The 15,912-nt window shown below is 41.0% G+C and overlaps 1 protein-coding gene across 1 annotated transcript; it reads right to left on the bottom strand.

Annotated features, from left to right (window-relative positions):
• Window positions 1-1,837: 1,837 nt before the first annotated feature.
• ptpn9b (protein tyrosine phosphatase non-receptor type 9b) lies at window positions 1,838-15,476 on the bottom strand. The gene is made up of 13 exons (XM_083927162.1): window positions 15,423-15,476; window positions 11,935-12,078; window positions 11,699-11,788; window positions 11,283-11,407; window positions 10,997-11,102; window positions 10,789-10,899; window positions 9,227-10,137; window positions 8,933-9,029; window positions 7,708-7,777; window positions 7,451-7,529; window positions 7,147-7,297; window positions 6,659-6,866; window positions 1,838-4,486 (listed from the first exon to the last, which is right to left on the bottom strand). Exons 1-13 carry the CDS (start codon window positions 15,453-15,455, stop codon window positions 4,263-4,265), a joined length of 2,349 nt encoding a protein of 782 aa, XP_083783288.1. The 5' UTR covers window positions 15,456-15,476; the 3' UTR covers window positions 1,838-4,262.
• Between the last annotated feature and the right edge of the window lie 436 nt (window positions 15,477-15,912).

The following is a 15,912-nucleotide window of genomic DNA, read 5'->3' as shown; positions in this document are numbered from 1 at the left end:
GCTGCCACAGGAAGGTTAAATTCACCCCACTTATTCTGTTTGGAGAGTGTCTCCGTATGTGGAGAATGGTTCAATATTTAGTACTCAATACTTAATACTCAGCCTGCAACACATTCACTGACTGTGATCAGCTGTTTTCTTCTATTTTGTGAACAATTATTATTAATAATATATTAAGATCTGTTTCATCTGACAGCAAACTGGATGAAGAATAATCTGAAATGTTCTGGTCACATTTGGTCATGTTGTATATTTATTCATTAAAAAGGGTGCATAACTTTTGGTATTCAGCTGGGTGGGTTATTATTACATGTTACATACACTATTTAACAGTTTGATGTGTCTATGATATTGTTTTATGTCTCAACAATTAGCTATAAGATAATTACATCACTAAATACAGCCCAAGTCAAAACCATTTGCGTCTGATTTGTCTCTCGATGACACCTGAAAAGAAAAACACTATTGTAACACCGACCTTAAATAATGGTCATAATGGTCAATTTATATGTGTCTTATAGGGAATAAAGGTGGGAATGTACAGCTGACAGAAATCTAATGGGTTCAACACCAGGGTTCGTACACCTTTTCCAAGGTCAAATTCAAGCATTTTCAAGGTTCATTCCAAGCTTTTCCAGCACCTTCGAGCTGTGTAAAATTACATATTTCTACGAAAACATATTGAAAATGATTATTTCACCTTTTTTTATCCCATTAAAAGAGATGGTATTGTGCTATAAACAACTAAAATTGTGTTTTGTAATACCAGAAGGATAAGAAATTAAACAACATTTCTATTCTATAGCTATTTGTTGTGAAAGAAATGCAATACAGATACAATTTCAAGCACATTTTTTTAACCTTGAAATCACAACATTAGAATTCAAGGATTTGAAGCGCCCGTGGAACACGCCTGGAACACACATTAAAGCTGCAGTTGGTTACTTTTATGAAAATAGGTTTTTGTCATATTTGCTGAAACTGTAGTGACATCCTGACTGCAGCACATGAGACGGATAATCTGTGAAAAAAATCATGTTTCTCAGCCTCCACCTAGTGCTCTCAATGGTATCTGCAAGATCCCACCACACCCGACAACCAATCAGAGACAGGGAGTCTCTAACGCAGTGTCAATGACCGCTTGTGAACTCAAAATCATGTTACCGCACTGTCCATTTCTTGTACATTTTAGTGTACTGTTTAGCTGCCTGGCATTTGGGCGGTAGAACATGGTGGCCGGGTCACAAACTTTCTCATGTTATAGTAGGCCTTCACTAAATTATGTTTTGGAAAACATTTCAGAAAAACTCCCCCCTGTGAGTGTATTACTGATGCATTAATGTGTCTAAGTGGCAACTTACAGTTTTAGTTGGTTGAGGTGGATCTTTTTTATATGCTTTAAGCTAATTTGATCTCTAACAATGCTTCATATTTTATTCTCATCAGATGTTTTGTATGTAAAATCTTAATTTGTTAAATCACTAGCAACAATTTGAATTTCCTCTGAAATGTAGTGGAGTGGAGACATAGTTATTGTAATGATTTATACTTAATTGCCAGACTTGAGTTAATGTACTTTGTTACTTTCCTCCACTGGTGTCAGGCACACATCAGTCTAGTGACACAAACTTACATCTACAAATCCATGTCTAGCTGTTTTTGTTGATAAGGGGCAGAAAAACTTGACACACGGCAAGCTGAAAGAACGGCAACTCTGAATGGAAAGTGAAGATTTGCTTCGGAGACATCGTGTCCATTCTGCACATTTAATCTATGCACCACACGAGCCAGTCAAGAAGAGATCACATTAGCTTTGTAATCATTCAAGATAGTAATACCGTTGCTTTAATGGGGCAGCCGGGCTGACAGCATGTAAAAGGCCATAATTCAATCACGAGAACTTAAAGCACAGAATGAAACATTAAATAAACACCACTGACAAATGCATGTTGCATTCTGTTTCTCATACAACAAATTAAAAGTAGCATGGAGACCAATACTCTTTTACATACACACACTCCCATTTTGTGTCTATACATAATCTTGAGTAATGTTCCCAAGTCTTTCTGCTTCAGTGGATGCAAGGCTGCACTGGTAGGTCCATGCTAGTAGGCTGTTGAGGATGTGTGATAGGGAAAAGATCTTTAGGGTGAGCCTGGGCCTTTGGCATTGAGGGATGCAGGGTCCACATTCACCAACAATATCCAAGACTGTCTTGACTAAATAGCTCGGACACCATTACCCAAAAAACATTCAAGGCTCGCTTTCCATGCTTTTATATATATATATATATATATAAAGTTTTTACTCATAGACACCAAGCTGGGGTTTGGTGAAGAGAAACGGCAGCCATTTTTCTTTTTTTGCTATATTTTCCTCTCTTGATAGTTCTTTTTTGCTTTGTCCTTGGCATTGGGTACCAGACAGTACAAGACATTAATGTAATTGTTACCGAGTTTAACAATAAGCTGTCAAAAAACATATTTGTTAGCTCCCCGCCCCTCTCCCCATTGTCCTATACAAGTCAGTTCTGAAAATACAATGGCAAGTGACATTTTCCACCAAAATTTCATTGTGAAAAACAAAAAATATATTTCACTCCCCATCTGATTTGTTCAGCTTATCAAATGCAATAACTGGTTTGTTTTTCTTTGTAGCATCGTACCAACATTCACTGATTTCAATATTGTAGAAGTTTTACAAAGACATAAATATAGTAGGATACAATACAGTAAAAATACAAAATAAAGTTGATATAGTTTTTTTCTTAAATGATAATTTACCAGAGGCAAACCCGGAAAATGATCTTTGACACTAGGCAAATAAACCACTACAATTAACCCCTGAGGTCAAATGATAAAAGAATAGCCATGTCTCAAACCAGAGCTTAGCCCCAAATAACTCACTACTTTCCTGTTATTCAAAAGTAGCGTACTACACAAAGGACTATAAGCAAAATGTGGGTGTCTTGTGTGACACAGTCAGCGTGTACTACTCAAGTGCACTCGCTTGGGTGTTATTACTATACTTGCGAGACATTAAGCTAAGGAAAACTTGAAGGCACAATTATCTGAGGCAGAATTTGCCTCGAGAATCAAACACAAGTTGTGGTATCAAGGGAGTACGATTCAAAAAATGGAAAGAAAAAGTTTACAGTTTCAGGTATGGATTAGGTCGGAGTACGACGAGGCAGTGAATCAAGTTAAGGCCAAATTACTTAAGATCGTCCAGTCAGAACGCTCTAACAGTAAAGATGATGTTAGACCTGACAAATCACACAGATTTGCAATACGATATCAGTTTTAATACAGGAACCCTTCTCTATATTTTGTCATAGCCTGGCTAGCTACATAGATATTTCTTCTCACGGTTTAGTCAATTATATTAAACAAGGCTTTTTTGCTCAGGTTATTATGCACAATAATGTATAAATGTATGTTACAAGAATATACATGGGCTTCAGTCTATAATATCTCAGTAAGGAGTACATCCAAGCATTCAGGGTAAGGACTTTGGCTTTGAAAAATTAGTCTACATATGCACAAATATGAAACACACGTAGAAAATGCACCATAGAAAAAAAGGACATGGAAAATAAAGAAAAAACTGAAATGGACTAAATAGCTCACGCACTGATCTACTGTCAAGACCATTTGCTCACGCACAACCATTTCCTCTCTAAAATAAAAATAAAAAACACAAACCAAAATACTTTCAAGTTTCACCTTTTCATACCCCCAACATTTTTTCTGTGATCACAGATTTTCTGTGCTCGGGGGTTGAAAAGGAACAAGAAATACAAAAAGGAACAAACACTGGGGTTTGGAGGGCTTCAAGGGGTAAAGTTCAAGTTTGTCATTCCTCATGTGCAAGTCAATATAAAATGCTACAACTCGTACAACTCTCTTGTCAACAAGACAGGTTCAGAGCAAGCCAAGTCCCTCTGTAGTTTGCTAAATAAAAAGGGGCTCGGAAATTGGCAGGACAGTTTGCTCAATCGATGACGCAATGCACAGTCTTTACTCCCTTTTTTTCAGCTATTCACCTCCGTTGATCAGTTCATGTGGAGGAAGAGCAACTGTGAGAGTCTGCATTATTACATCAAGAGCCAAAACAAGATCTCCATCCTTTGTCTCTTCTCTCTTATGGCAGAAGAGTTATCTCCCTCTTCTACTCTGAAATGTCATTCCAAACTCTTTCGTTCCTATGACTTCGGCTTAGGTTGGCTATGCCATTTGTTTTTCTGTCCCTCCATGTGTTCCTCACTCGCTGTCAGTCTCCAGGTCTGAGTCAGACCACTGCACCGGGCTCAGTTTTTCATGGCGCTGGGCATACTCGATGACTGCTGTGTAGCAGAAGTAGTACTGGTCCCAGGTCTGGATGCTAAAAGCTCTCTGTGTACGCATCCGCCGCACCGTCTGACGCACATCTACTGAGGCGATGTCCTCAAGCCGGGACAGGCAGATGTCCAGTGTACAGAACGTGCCTGGTTGGGGAGCATGGATGGGACAGAAAAAGATGGAGAGGGTTACACAAGAAAAAGTAACCCAATAAACTTGACAATAAACACAACACCCTGGGCTCAACACTAACTTTTAAAAATAGTTGCCATTTGTAATCACCTTATATGTACATTAAGATATTATGCAGTCATCAGTCAAACAACTTAATTTGCTTCACTATTGTCTCTCATGTCATCTTCATCCACTTATCCGGGGTCGGGTCGCGGCGCAGCAGCTTTAGCAGGGGACCCCAAACTTCCCTTTCCCAGGCCACATTAACCAGCTCTAACTGGGGGATCCCAAGGCGTTCCCAGGCCAGTGTGGAGATAAAATCTCTCCACCTAGTCCTTGGTCTTCCCAGAGGCCTCCTCCCAGCTGGGCGTGCCTGGAACACCTCCCTAGGGAGGCGCCCAGGGGGCATCCTTGCTAGATGCCCGAACCACCTCAACTGGCTCCTTTCAACGCAAAGGAGCAGCGGCTCTACTCCGAGTTCCTCACGGATGGCTGAACTTCTCACCCTATCTCTAAGGGAGACTCCAGCTGCCCTCCTGAGAAAACCCATTTCGGCCACTTGTACCCGCGACCTCGTTCTTTCGGTCATGACCCAGCTTTCATGACCATAGGTGAGGGTAGGAACAAAGATTGACTGGTAGATCGAGAGCTTTGCCTTCCAGCTCAGCTCTCTTTTCGTCACAACGGTGCGGTAGAGCGACTGCAACACCGCCCCCGCTGCTCCGATTCTCGGGCCAAACTCACGCTCCATTGTCCCCTCACTCGTGAACATGATCCCGAGGTACTTGAACTCCTTCACTTGGGGTAAGGACTTATTCCCTACCTGGAGTAAGCAATCCACCGGTTTGTGTTTAAAACAAATGTCTGTCTGCATGCGAGTGTGACACCCATATATGTGTGGTTTTGTTTTTGCCTAATGAATAATCAGCCATATTTGCCATTATTTGAATGCATAATTTATTCTAATTATTTTAGGGTAATGAAATTCTATTGTTTTTTGACAATGTGCACTTAAGAGTCAAATTGTATAAGGTAGCAGTGAGGCGGAACGGTTGAGTTCACTCTGGTTGCTGCGGGGACTGATAATAGAGCGGCACTTATGCTGTGTCCTCAGTTGCAATCTGGAATGACACCAAAAAGCCGCTTCTTCATTGCTTCTCCTTTCATACAGGAAGTCAAAACCTGTTCACTGGGTGCCAGTTGGTACTCGAGTAAACGCACAAATGCATGTGCCGCGTTGTTATGTGCAGTTTTCTGGTTCCGGTTTTAACTATAAGAGCAATGTGCAAATATTACTAACGCATCAAATATTAAGAAATTGCTTTTTGTGGTGCTGTCCCTATTTTTTGTATGTTAAAATGTGGTTGCCACTGATGACGACCAAAGACCAAAATTGGTTGACAATTTCTCAAAATTGTTGGCAATGGCAACTTGGCAACTGTTAGTCGAGTCCTGAAACCAGAGAAAAACCAAAACTGTAGTACTGGGAAGGACTTTCTTTTGCCATCAGAAGAGCAACCCATTTAAGTTGTTTACATTTATTTATTTATTTTTTACTAAGAATACATTTAAGACTATGTTTAAGGCTAGGTGACAAACCTTAATACTTCTTTGGTATTGAGTGAATGAAAAAACTAATACTGAAAGCTGACATCCAAAACTCAGATTTCTCTTTTCTACTATTTTTTTTAAATTTAATTAGAGGTTGACAGGAAAATTAATTATTTCACCAATTTTAACTGCTCATCTTTAGTCAGTATTTGACAGGTTTGAAACTTTATTTTTTGTTAAATAAAAAAAGTACTTTTTTTAGCAAAATGTTTACATAGACAGTCCAGAATTATATTTTATCATTAACATAATCTCAGTTATTGCACAGACTAGTATTGAACACTACAAATGTCCAAGTCTACTAAATTAATGGACATCACCACTATATAGCAAGACAAGGCCATATAACTGAAAGGAACAGTCTTTACATAAACATTTATGTAAAGACTATGTTCCAATATATATATATATATATATATATATATATATATATATATATATATATATATACATATATATATATATATATATATATATACACGTATAATATACGTACATTTGAAACCCACACTGGTAGTGGTAAATGCATTTACCTGTACGACCAATGCCGGCACTGCAGTGCACAACCACAGGGGGGCCCCCTGGAGGCCCCTTCCAACTGGAGCCCAGGCTCTGGACTGCAGCCTCCCTCCTCTGAAGTACATGCTCACGGAAATCCAACATAGCAGAAGCACTTTTTGGCACCCCAAAGTCTGGCCAGCTGACATAGAGGTAGTGGCACACTTCCCGTCTCTCTCCAGACTAAGAAAGGTCACAAAGGTTCATAGAAGAATAGATATCAGACTCATTCTCATCCATATGCAAGGATTATTGTAAATATACATGAAATGGTGATAACTTAAAAAATGAGCTTCCACTAAAAAAAAAACACATCCCACAATCTGGAGTCAGCAATGTCGTCATATGTTAACTTCTAATAAAATTTTAAATACCTCTTAAGTCATTAAAGATATTTCTACGGTTACTTTGTCATCTCAAATGAATTAAGAATTAAAGCACTAATGCCGTGGATGTGACTCACCTGTGTGTTGTAAAGTTCAAGATGGGAGAGTTTGAAGTCCTGAAACACCTGGATGTGTGTGTTTCTGACCAAGAAGAATCCATGCTGCTCCGTTCTGCCCTCCTCAAGAGGCCAGTACTGACCACACTTGACACGCCCGCGCTCAACCACTCTGAGACGCACAGAAATAAGCATCTTTTTAATCTCACCATTTGACCATTGAGGATATGTCACTTGGACTACCACTTCTGTATACAAACACCCTTTGTACATCTGTGTACAATACACAATTGACTTTAAAACTCAAAAGTAAAAGGAGTCTCACCTGGTGGTCATGACAATGATAAGTACCATCTGTTCCCACACCATGCGCCAGAAGTCACCAAAAGTTTTTGGAAGAGGACCTGAAGGACACAAAAGTCTGTCAGGTCACGGTAACACCGTCCTGAACCCTACATAGGTCTGAGGGGGGATTAAGGAGGGTTGGAGCAGGAAAAGTGTAAAAATGCAGTAAAATGCTACATCGATAGTAACATAGATAAAAACAAGTGGGACTATAGAAGTGTGTAAACTGCTTCTCACCCTGAGTTGCGATGTAAGCGTTGCTCCTCTTGTACCCATCCATGAAACTGGCATTAATGTAATCTGAAGTCTGCAAATCACAAAAGAAAAGGTGTGAGACTAACTGGCTGATGTAAGGGTCTACTGCCTCCTGTAGGGGGACATTGATCACTGCAATAAATGATTAAAACTGTAGACTGGTGTTGCATTAAAATGTTATAAATGTATATATATGCAACTCAATATGAATCCACAACAGATTCAGTCATTCTCCAGTTTCTTCAGTTAGAGATTGATTTTGTTGCCTATACCAACATCTGTTCTAAAGCCATACCACCATCTGAAGGAATATTTACAACCTGGTTTTATGTTCATAGTGTTGGTCATTATCAGCGTTGGTTACTATAACATTGTACTCTTTTTTAGAAAAGTAAAACCCAGGTTGCCAAAGAAATAAGCCCTTTAACCACATGCTGTGGTTACACTTGTCTTTTAAATGCAACTTTTGTCATCTGATCATACATGGATGCAATAACTGTCAAGTCGGTACTCTCCGAGATCAGATCTTGCTTGCATTGGGATCCGATCAGTCAGACCACATGCCAATGTGGATGGCATGCATTGAGTTCGGATCTCAGTGAGGCGTGGACATCATGTGGGCACTATCCTGCACAGTACGGGCCCTGCCACCATTACAAAATAAACAAAATATAAAGAAATGACTTTCTCTTGCACCAAGTGCCATTTTGGATGTATGACATTGAAGCGTCAAGTGTGGAAACCTATGTGGATACAGCTGAGTTCAGATCTGCTGCATACGATTAAGAAAGTCAAAAAGATAACGACAGCCTATGATACTGTCAAGCATTCCACTCCAATCACACATCATGTTCAGTAGATAAGGACAGGTGAAGACATCACAAGGAATAGACTCAAAAGTTGGAATACATTTTCTACATTTATGTCTACAGCCAATCTTTTTTTGATCGTCTCAGTGCCTTCCATGAATTACCCAACTAAATGCATGCAACATATAAAAACATTAAATTCTCTCAGAAGTGACCAATACACAGTTCTTGTGAGAAGGTGGAACGGAGCCCTAATCTAGATATGACAATTTAGCAGCAAACATTCATAAACCACCATCATCTACAAAGTAACAGTTGTTTTTTAAAATATGTGTGACTGAAATTAATAGAGATTACAAAAACAAAAGAGAGTGAGAGAACTGAAGTTTGATTATTACCTCATCCTCATCGTCACAGAGCTCGCTGAGTCGCACCCGTGACTGGTCGAGGCAGAGAACATCACTGTACCGGTTCTTTATCTGATTGGACAGTTTTCTGTAAAGGCAGAATTGAAAATAATGTGAGCTAACACGACAGATTTAAATAGTGGGTTGATGTGTTATCTGTAATGCATTTTTTCTTCACCTCTGTACAGAGAGACTGAAAATAAAGGGAGTGACTGGCAAAGACACAGAAGCACACAGAAGAAAAAAAAGGGGCCAGATGGAGAGATTTTTTTTTTTATCTCTTACTTGGAGTAGTCAAAGGAGCCTGCTGGTGGCTCCTTCCGGATCTCCTCATACTCCTGATAGATCCCCTTCTTCTTCTTTCTTTTTACATGTTCCACGAGATCATGCACTGTCATGCCTCCCTGCTCTGGCAGGTGAACAGACACCTCCATGCAGCTGTCCTCATCATAATGACCCCATGATGAAGAGAGGGGCGGGGACTGGGAGAAAGGCTGGTGAGGGGGGCGAGGCAAAGACTTCTGGGGCAAGGGAGGCACCCCTTCCTCTTCGTTGCCATCCTCCTCGTCCTCCTCCTTTACGTCATCATTTTGAGACCTGTGGACAGAGTCTGTCGCATCGCCATCAACTGTGTCCCCGTCACCTTGCTGGGAAAGTGGTGTGTCAGGGGGTGTGTCTGACTGGGGAAGGGCTTGGCAGCCACGACCATTCATGTTAGCATTGGGGCTAGAGCCACTAACAGACATGTTGGCCCCGCTCACTGCTGAGCCGTTCCAGTGTTGGTGGTTCCCCTGTGGCCTGTTTGCAGCAGACTGTGGGTTCTGGTGGTGCTGTCCTTGGCCTTGAGTCCTGCCCTCCCCCACACCGCAGTGGTTGTGTGGATTAGCATTGCTATCATCGTAGCAGTTAGAGTTAGCCACGGCTAGCTCAGAACCCAAATGTGTGTTTATATGGGTGTGAGACAGTGTAGCGCCTGCGCTTGTGTTGCTGCACTCTAAGCTATAGGAGCGCAACAGGCTTCCCACACAGTCGTGTGTGTCATGTTCTTGCGTGTCACCCTGAACAGTGTTTGTGTGTGTGTTAACACAGGACTGGATCCAAGCCACGTGGCTATACTGGGATGTCCCACCGAGGTGTTCAGGGAGGGAGGAGACTGGGATGTGACTGGCCAACTCATGAGCTTTCACTGTGCACACCTGGGGAATGGTAAATAAAAAGGATATATTTAAAATGACGGACGATAACCAAACATCTTAAGGCCATGGCACACCAACCTGACAGTCGGAGGTCTAAGTTGGGGCAGACAGTGAGCGACCGTAGCCCTATTTTTTTGTGGTGTGTGCCGCACCATTGGCAGTAGTCCGCTCTCATCGGCTGTTTTTCGGCCGATCAGCAATTGAATTAGGAAATATATTTTGTTCTTTCAACATCTGTCTTGCTGTCTTGTGTCAGGAGTATTAAAGGTGTTGGTTTTCACATTACTTGCACTGATCCGCGACAAGGAGTCACCAACTTCAAGGTCTTTCACCAGGAGGAATCCCCTATGTGTGTGTCTGGTCTCCAAAGTGGAGCACTTGCTCTGAAATCTAAAATTGCCGCGGATGGGTTTACTGTTGAAAACACACTAAATTTGAAACTGACGTTGTGTGTCTGTGTCATATCTGTGGGCCATGACGATGCAGCCGAACGCTGAGTCACGTTATGTCAAGTGCAACTTTTTGGGGCGAGACACAGGATGTGAGGCGCAACAGTTGGCCTTTGTCACCACTAGTTTGGTGTTGTCATGTTGGTGTGTCTAGGCATTTACACAGTATGACATAACTCCAACAGAAAATAAAAATACATACCCGTTCTCTTAGCTTCTCCCGCACAAATAGGCGGAGGACCGCAAAAGGTGCTCGAAACCAAAGAGGCGATGACACAATGAAGACACATTTTAGACGAGCTGGAAATGCCCCCTAGGAAATACAAACAGAGAGACAAAATGATGAAAAGGGTTTTTCATTAAAAAGAGACAGTTTTGACTCGAAAAACGTAATTGTTTCTTATATCTACCTTGAGCAAATTGAGGATCTTGACACAGAGTTCATAGTCAAAGTTACCATAGCTGGAGTTGGTCATGTCGTAGATGAATATGAGGCCATCTCTTTGAGTTTGTACACTGGGGATACATGAACAAGATTTCAAATAAAGAGAAAGGAAGTGGGTCAAAAGAAGCTTTACATTATATTTTATAAAATATATACATGAGAGAAACGTAGAAATAAGGTAATACTCTATACCACAAGAGCAGGGTAAAGTGCAAAAATAAAGTTGAATGCCTAAAGGGTTAGGGCATCACCTCTCTATGGCTTTGTCCAGCTGATAGATAATGGCCTGCAGCACAGCTTTGTGGGTGGTGATGTCTGGCCGATGGAGACGTGCAGTGAAGAGTGCTAGAGCGGCACCCTTTTCATCACGGCCAGGCTGGTAGGAGCATCACATATATCACATATCATACACATGAATGTAAATTAACTGTGCTTCCATTCTATGTTATTTGTCAAAAGGTGGCAGCTATAAATTCTGATTATGAACAAACACATTTTCAGACCATCCTTTACTCCATCTCCTTTCATAAAATGACACAAAGGCAGACATAAATGTGCATACTGACATGTGCGCACGCACGCACAACTTCCTAAATGATCAGCAGGTGCACCATTTTCTGTGTACCCTGTATCCTGAAGTGTGGCACACAATTGCTTCAACACTCACCAGGACTGTAAATTTACCACTCAGTAACTCAGAGCGTAGGGGCTCCTCGTCAGGGTTGATATTGATGATGCCTTCTTTGATTCTTGTGTTCTGATTTCGATAAATGTTTGGAGAAAAAGGAGAAAGGGAAAAGTCATTACCCTGCAGCTAAATAGTATGTAAAAAAAGGCATCAAAAACATTATCAAAAAGTAAGTGGACATCTCAGTTTTGTCACCAATTAAAGCACAGCTGTACCTTGTATGCTTGGAAGAGGTCGATGGCTCTGGAGACATCAAACTTGCGGGCCATAAGAAACTTTATAGCTGTAGGATTGGACACGAGCCCAGCGCTGTGAGGCTGCTCCCTGCTTCGCACCTCACCCAGGAACTCCTCCACAGCCTGGGACAAACGTGAGAGAGGAGATGGGTGGAAAAAGATAAGTGTTGGTGTGTGAGGTGAGATTAAGGGCGCACTCACACTGTCCTTAAAGCATGTATATACTGTATATATTGTTTTGGGGGGGAGTGGGGGGGGGGGGGGGGCAGATGGGTAATAACCAGAGGACAAGAAACTGATTAAAAAAATGTAATGGCTTGCAATGGCTTGGCACTAAGGCAGTAAAGTGACAAAAATGACAGAGAGAAGACAGGCATGAGAACTGACATGACAAAGACAAAAGCATGAGTCTGTCAGTCCCCTCAGCTGCTTAATTCTTTCCCTGCCAGAGTTACAAAATCGTTTGATAGAGATAGTAGCAGCGGGCTGTGACCCTGGAAGATGCCGTGGAGGAGACAACAGTCAGCTTGTTGTCACCCAAGTGAGCTGCATCTGTCTTCTAAATATGTAAGCAGCACAAGGAGAGTCTGTGATGGGTACATCAGATTAAATCAGCTATGTATAAAACTTGAATCTACTCTCTCGTGGGAAAAAAATAAGAAAGCAGATGTAGGGGAATAACTAATCCAAATACAGGGTTTCTCTATGAATTGTTTGGCAGACAGTAATAAGATGCACCCAGACCATGATACATTGGGATCAATTTTGTTATTAGCCTAGAAGATGATGAATAGCCTCCTGGCTTACTTTTTACCTTGTTACAAAAATAGATACTGGGAATGTATTAACCAAAATGGGAAAAACATAGGATGTTTTTATGATGTTAGCAGAGGTGGTCTTTATTGAAGGTAATGTGGCACACCACCGCATTATACCACTAAGGGAAACACTAGCTGTGTTCCAAATTGTTCCCTATCAAAGAAGTAGTGCACTGTAAACAGTAGTATGTATGCCATTTTGTGGTGTTCGAATTCCCCGTGGTTAATTCCTTTCACTATATAGTCTTCTATAATACCCACCTACACAAGTCAATGTAGTGTACATGCTATGTACACTACATTGTACTTCCATATACCACAATGTAATGTGGTCGTGTTTTACCAGAAAAAAAATAGAAGCAGAAGAGGTGCTAACGGTAGCCAGGTATCTGAGAGCTAACTGCAGTTACGAACAACTGTTACTCACGAGCTGAATAGTTCTTTGTGACTTCACTACTGTTACTTGCTTGTGAAATAAATTAGCCATGGGCTATTACAGCTCGTAATCGGGACACACAACCATTGTTAAAAAAACGAAACCACACTTTCACACCATCGAAATTTCAACAATTTATTTAGGATTAAACACTGAAATTAACATGCATTATCAATACAACCTTTTATCGTTCTCCTGATTGCCTGGTTTGTATGATGAACAGACGGCAAAAAGAGTTTACAGCTCTGGTTGTTTATAGGATGCTGGATGCACCCACTTGCGTTACACATATATCCGGCGCATCTACTGACACAACAATTTGTTGGAAAATTCCAGTGTAGTGTCCGAAATCAAGTAATGTGTGATTTAAAGGTGCGCTCTCCCTTACATATGTTGTTACTGCAACACACTTTTTAGCCTAAATCCATGTTGATGTTGCTAAAACCGATTTGTAAATGGTTGGGATACATTTTTCACTATAGGTCAGGGAGGGTTCCTTTAAATCACACATAGACCGTATGCTACCACCAATATCTGAACTTCAGCACCAGGACGATCTCAAGCCTTGGTGGGGATAAACGATTAACCGAGCTTTCAAGAAACAGTATAAACAGTAAAGCAGTATAGAGCTGTCCTGTGACTACTAAGTAGGGATGGACTGTTTAATTAGCAGAACATCGTATTGGAAAATGACACCATGCCGAAGAAAGATCAGCGACTTAAACCGCCACCAGCAAGACTAGTCCTTGATAACCACAGCATTTAAGGGAGGGAAAAATTGCACAGAGACAACGTCAAAGCTAAAGGCACTGCCCTTTTAGGGCCCCAAAGGCCCCTAAACTTACAAACAGGGTGATGGGAGACCATTGCATTAGATGAAAAGCCTTTCTCCTTTTGGGGGCATGGTTTCGAAGCCTATATTCTGCCCCCCAAAATCTAAAATGTGGCCACACATTCATGAGCTTATGTTACTGGATATGGAGCTTGGATACAAGCCCTGTGAGTATGCTAAGCTTCACGGCACATTGACATAGATTTCAACTTGACAAAAGCAATGTTACACTGCCAGGATAATATATTAATATATATTTGCCATGGATTTCACATTTACATTTAATTTATGTTTCACAAAATGTTTTTGTTGCAGTCATTTTTTCATGTGAAACCAGGATATAGTAATGGTCGTGTGAATATGTGCTTAAAGATGTTATAAAGTGTTATAAAGGGAAGATGACTTTAAACAGTTCAGTTGTTGTTTAATAATTAAGATTTCTTAGCTTCCCTGTCACAAAAGGGGGAAAATATAACAACAATTCATAACAATAAGAAATCGGTATTGGCCATTTGTTATTTTAAACATCGGTGCCGAATTGGTGCATCCCCACTGACGTTCATTACGTTAGCTCACAAATCCGTTATAAATAATCCATTAGGATAAAACAAGTAGCTATGCAATGAAGCTGTCATCAGAATTGCTGCGTGACATTTGATGTTTGTTAAAAAAGTCAGGCCCACCCCTTTTTACTAGAAAGTAATGGCAACAACAATGCCAGGAACTGGAGGATCACTTCTGTGAATCCTCGACCGTAAATCTGATAGCTATAGTTGGCTCAGGACAGCAAACATGATCTCGGTCTGTCTTATCGGTGTCCCGGCGCATTATGACAATCAACGCTTTGAAGCAATCAGTGTACGCTCATTTTATAACCTTCATATCTGGTCCAACGTGCTTTTTTTAAACGTCTAGCGAGATAGCTGTCGAGGAAATTCCCTACAAGTCAACAATAGCTGTTAGCATTAGCCACCAGCCAGGTTTACATGTGGCAGCTGGCCGGCTAACGACACCGTTTAGACACGAAAACACATACTTGTATGGTAACCAAGGTACCCATCGCTAGTTAATATTAACGATGTGAACGTATTTATGTGGGTCTTGTTAAGCACGGTTACCAAGGGAACGGGCATCGAGAATACACAGCCGGTTAAGTGATCCCGACTAGCAAACGCCATGATGCTAACACACATGCTAACTGCTGTCAGTCACACCAGAACGGGCCAGGGCTATTTACTGGACCACATCGTTCCCAGGGACAACCACCGTGACAAAAAAAATATGAAAAAAATCGCCGGTTACAGAAGGAACTGAAGATGACATGTGTACACATTGAACATGGCCGGAAGATGCGGGAAAAAAACCGTTAAGAGACCCTTACCAGCTGCTCCTGAGTTGTCAGGGCTTCCGCCATCTTGAAGCCTCCGCAACGTCGCAACGGGCGCGCCCACCAGCCGCTCGGTCACGCCCTACACCCCGACGCGGAGGACTAAGGCCCCGCCCATCTGCGTTCACTTTAAAACAAAACGCTGTATTTGTCAATGCAGCTACTGACAATTTATAAAAACGATGAACTGTTATAGTTCATGCACTGTATTCATCAGAATATTCGCATTGCATTCAAGGTTTAATATGTAGAGTCTTTATTAAAAGCTATATATTTATATATATATATATATATATATAGTGTATATATTTTTTTTTTAAAGAATACACCCATGGGGCGTTTTGAGGGGTACAGAATGAAAGTATTGCTTTTCCATTAAAAAATATTTTTAGTCTGAATTCACTTTTAAACATTTTTTGAGGGGTTTGACAATGACTTTCTGTCACGTTCTGTTTACATTGTACTAGCCAATAGTGGCTGGCGT

The sequence above is a fragment of the Echiichthys vipera genome (genome assembly GCF_963691815.1).
Source record: "Echiichthys vipera genome assembly, chromosome: 2".
NCBI lineage: Eukaryota > Metazoa > Chordata > Actinopteri > Perciformes > Trachinidae > Echiichthys > Echiichthys vipera.
The sequence above is the reverse complement of the archived record's forward strand: the minus strand, read 5'-3'. Positions and strand labels throughout refer to the sequence as shown.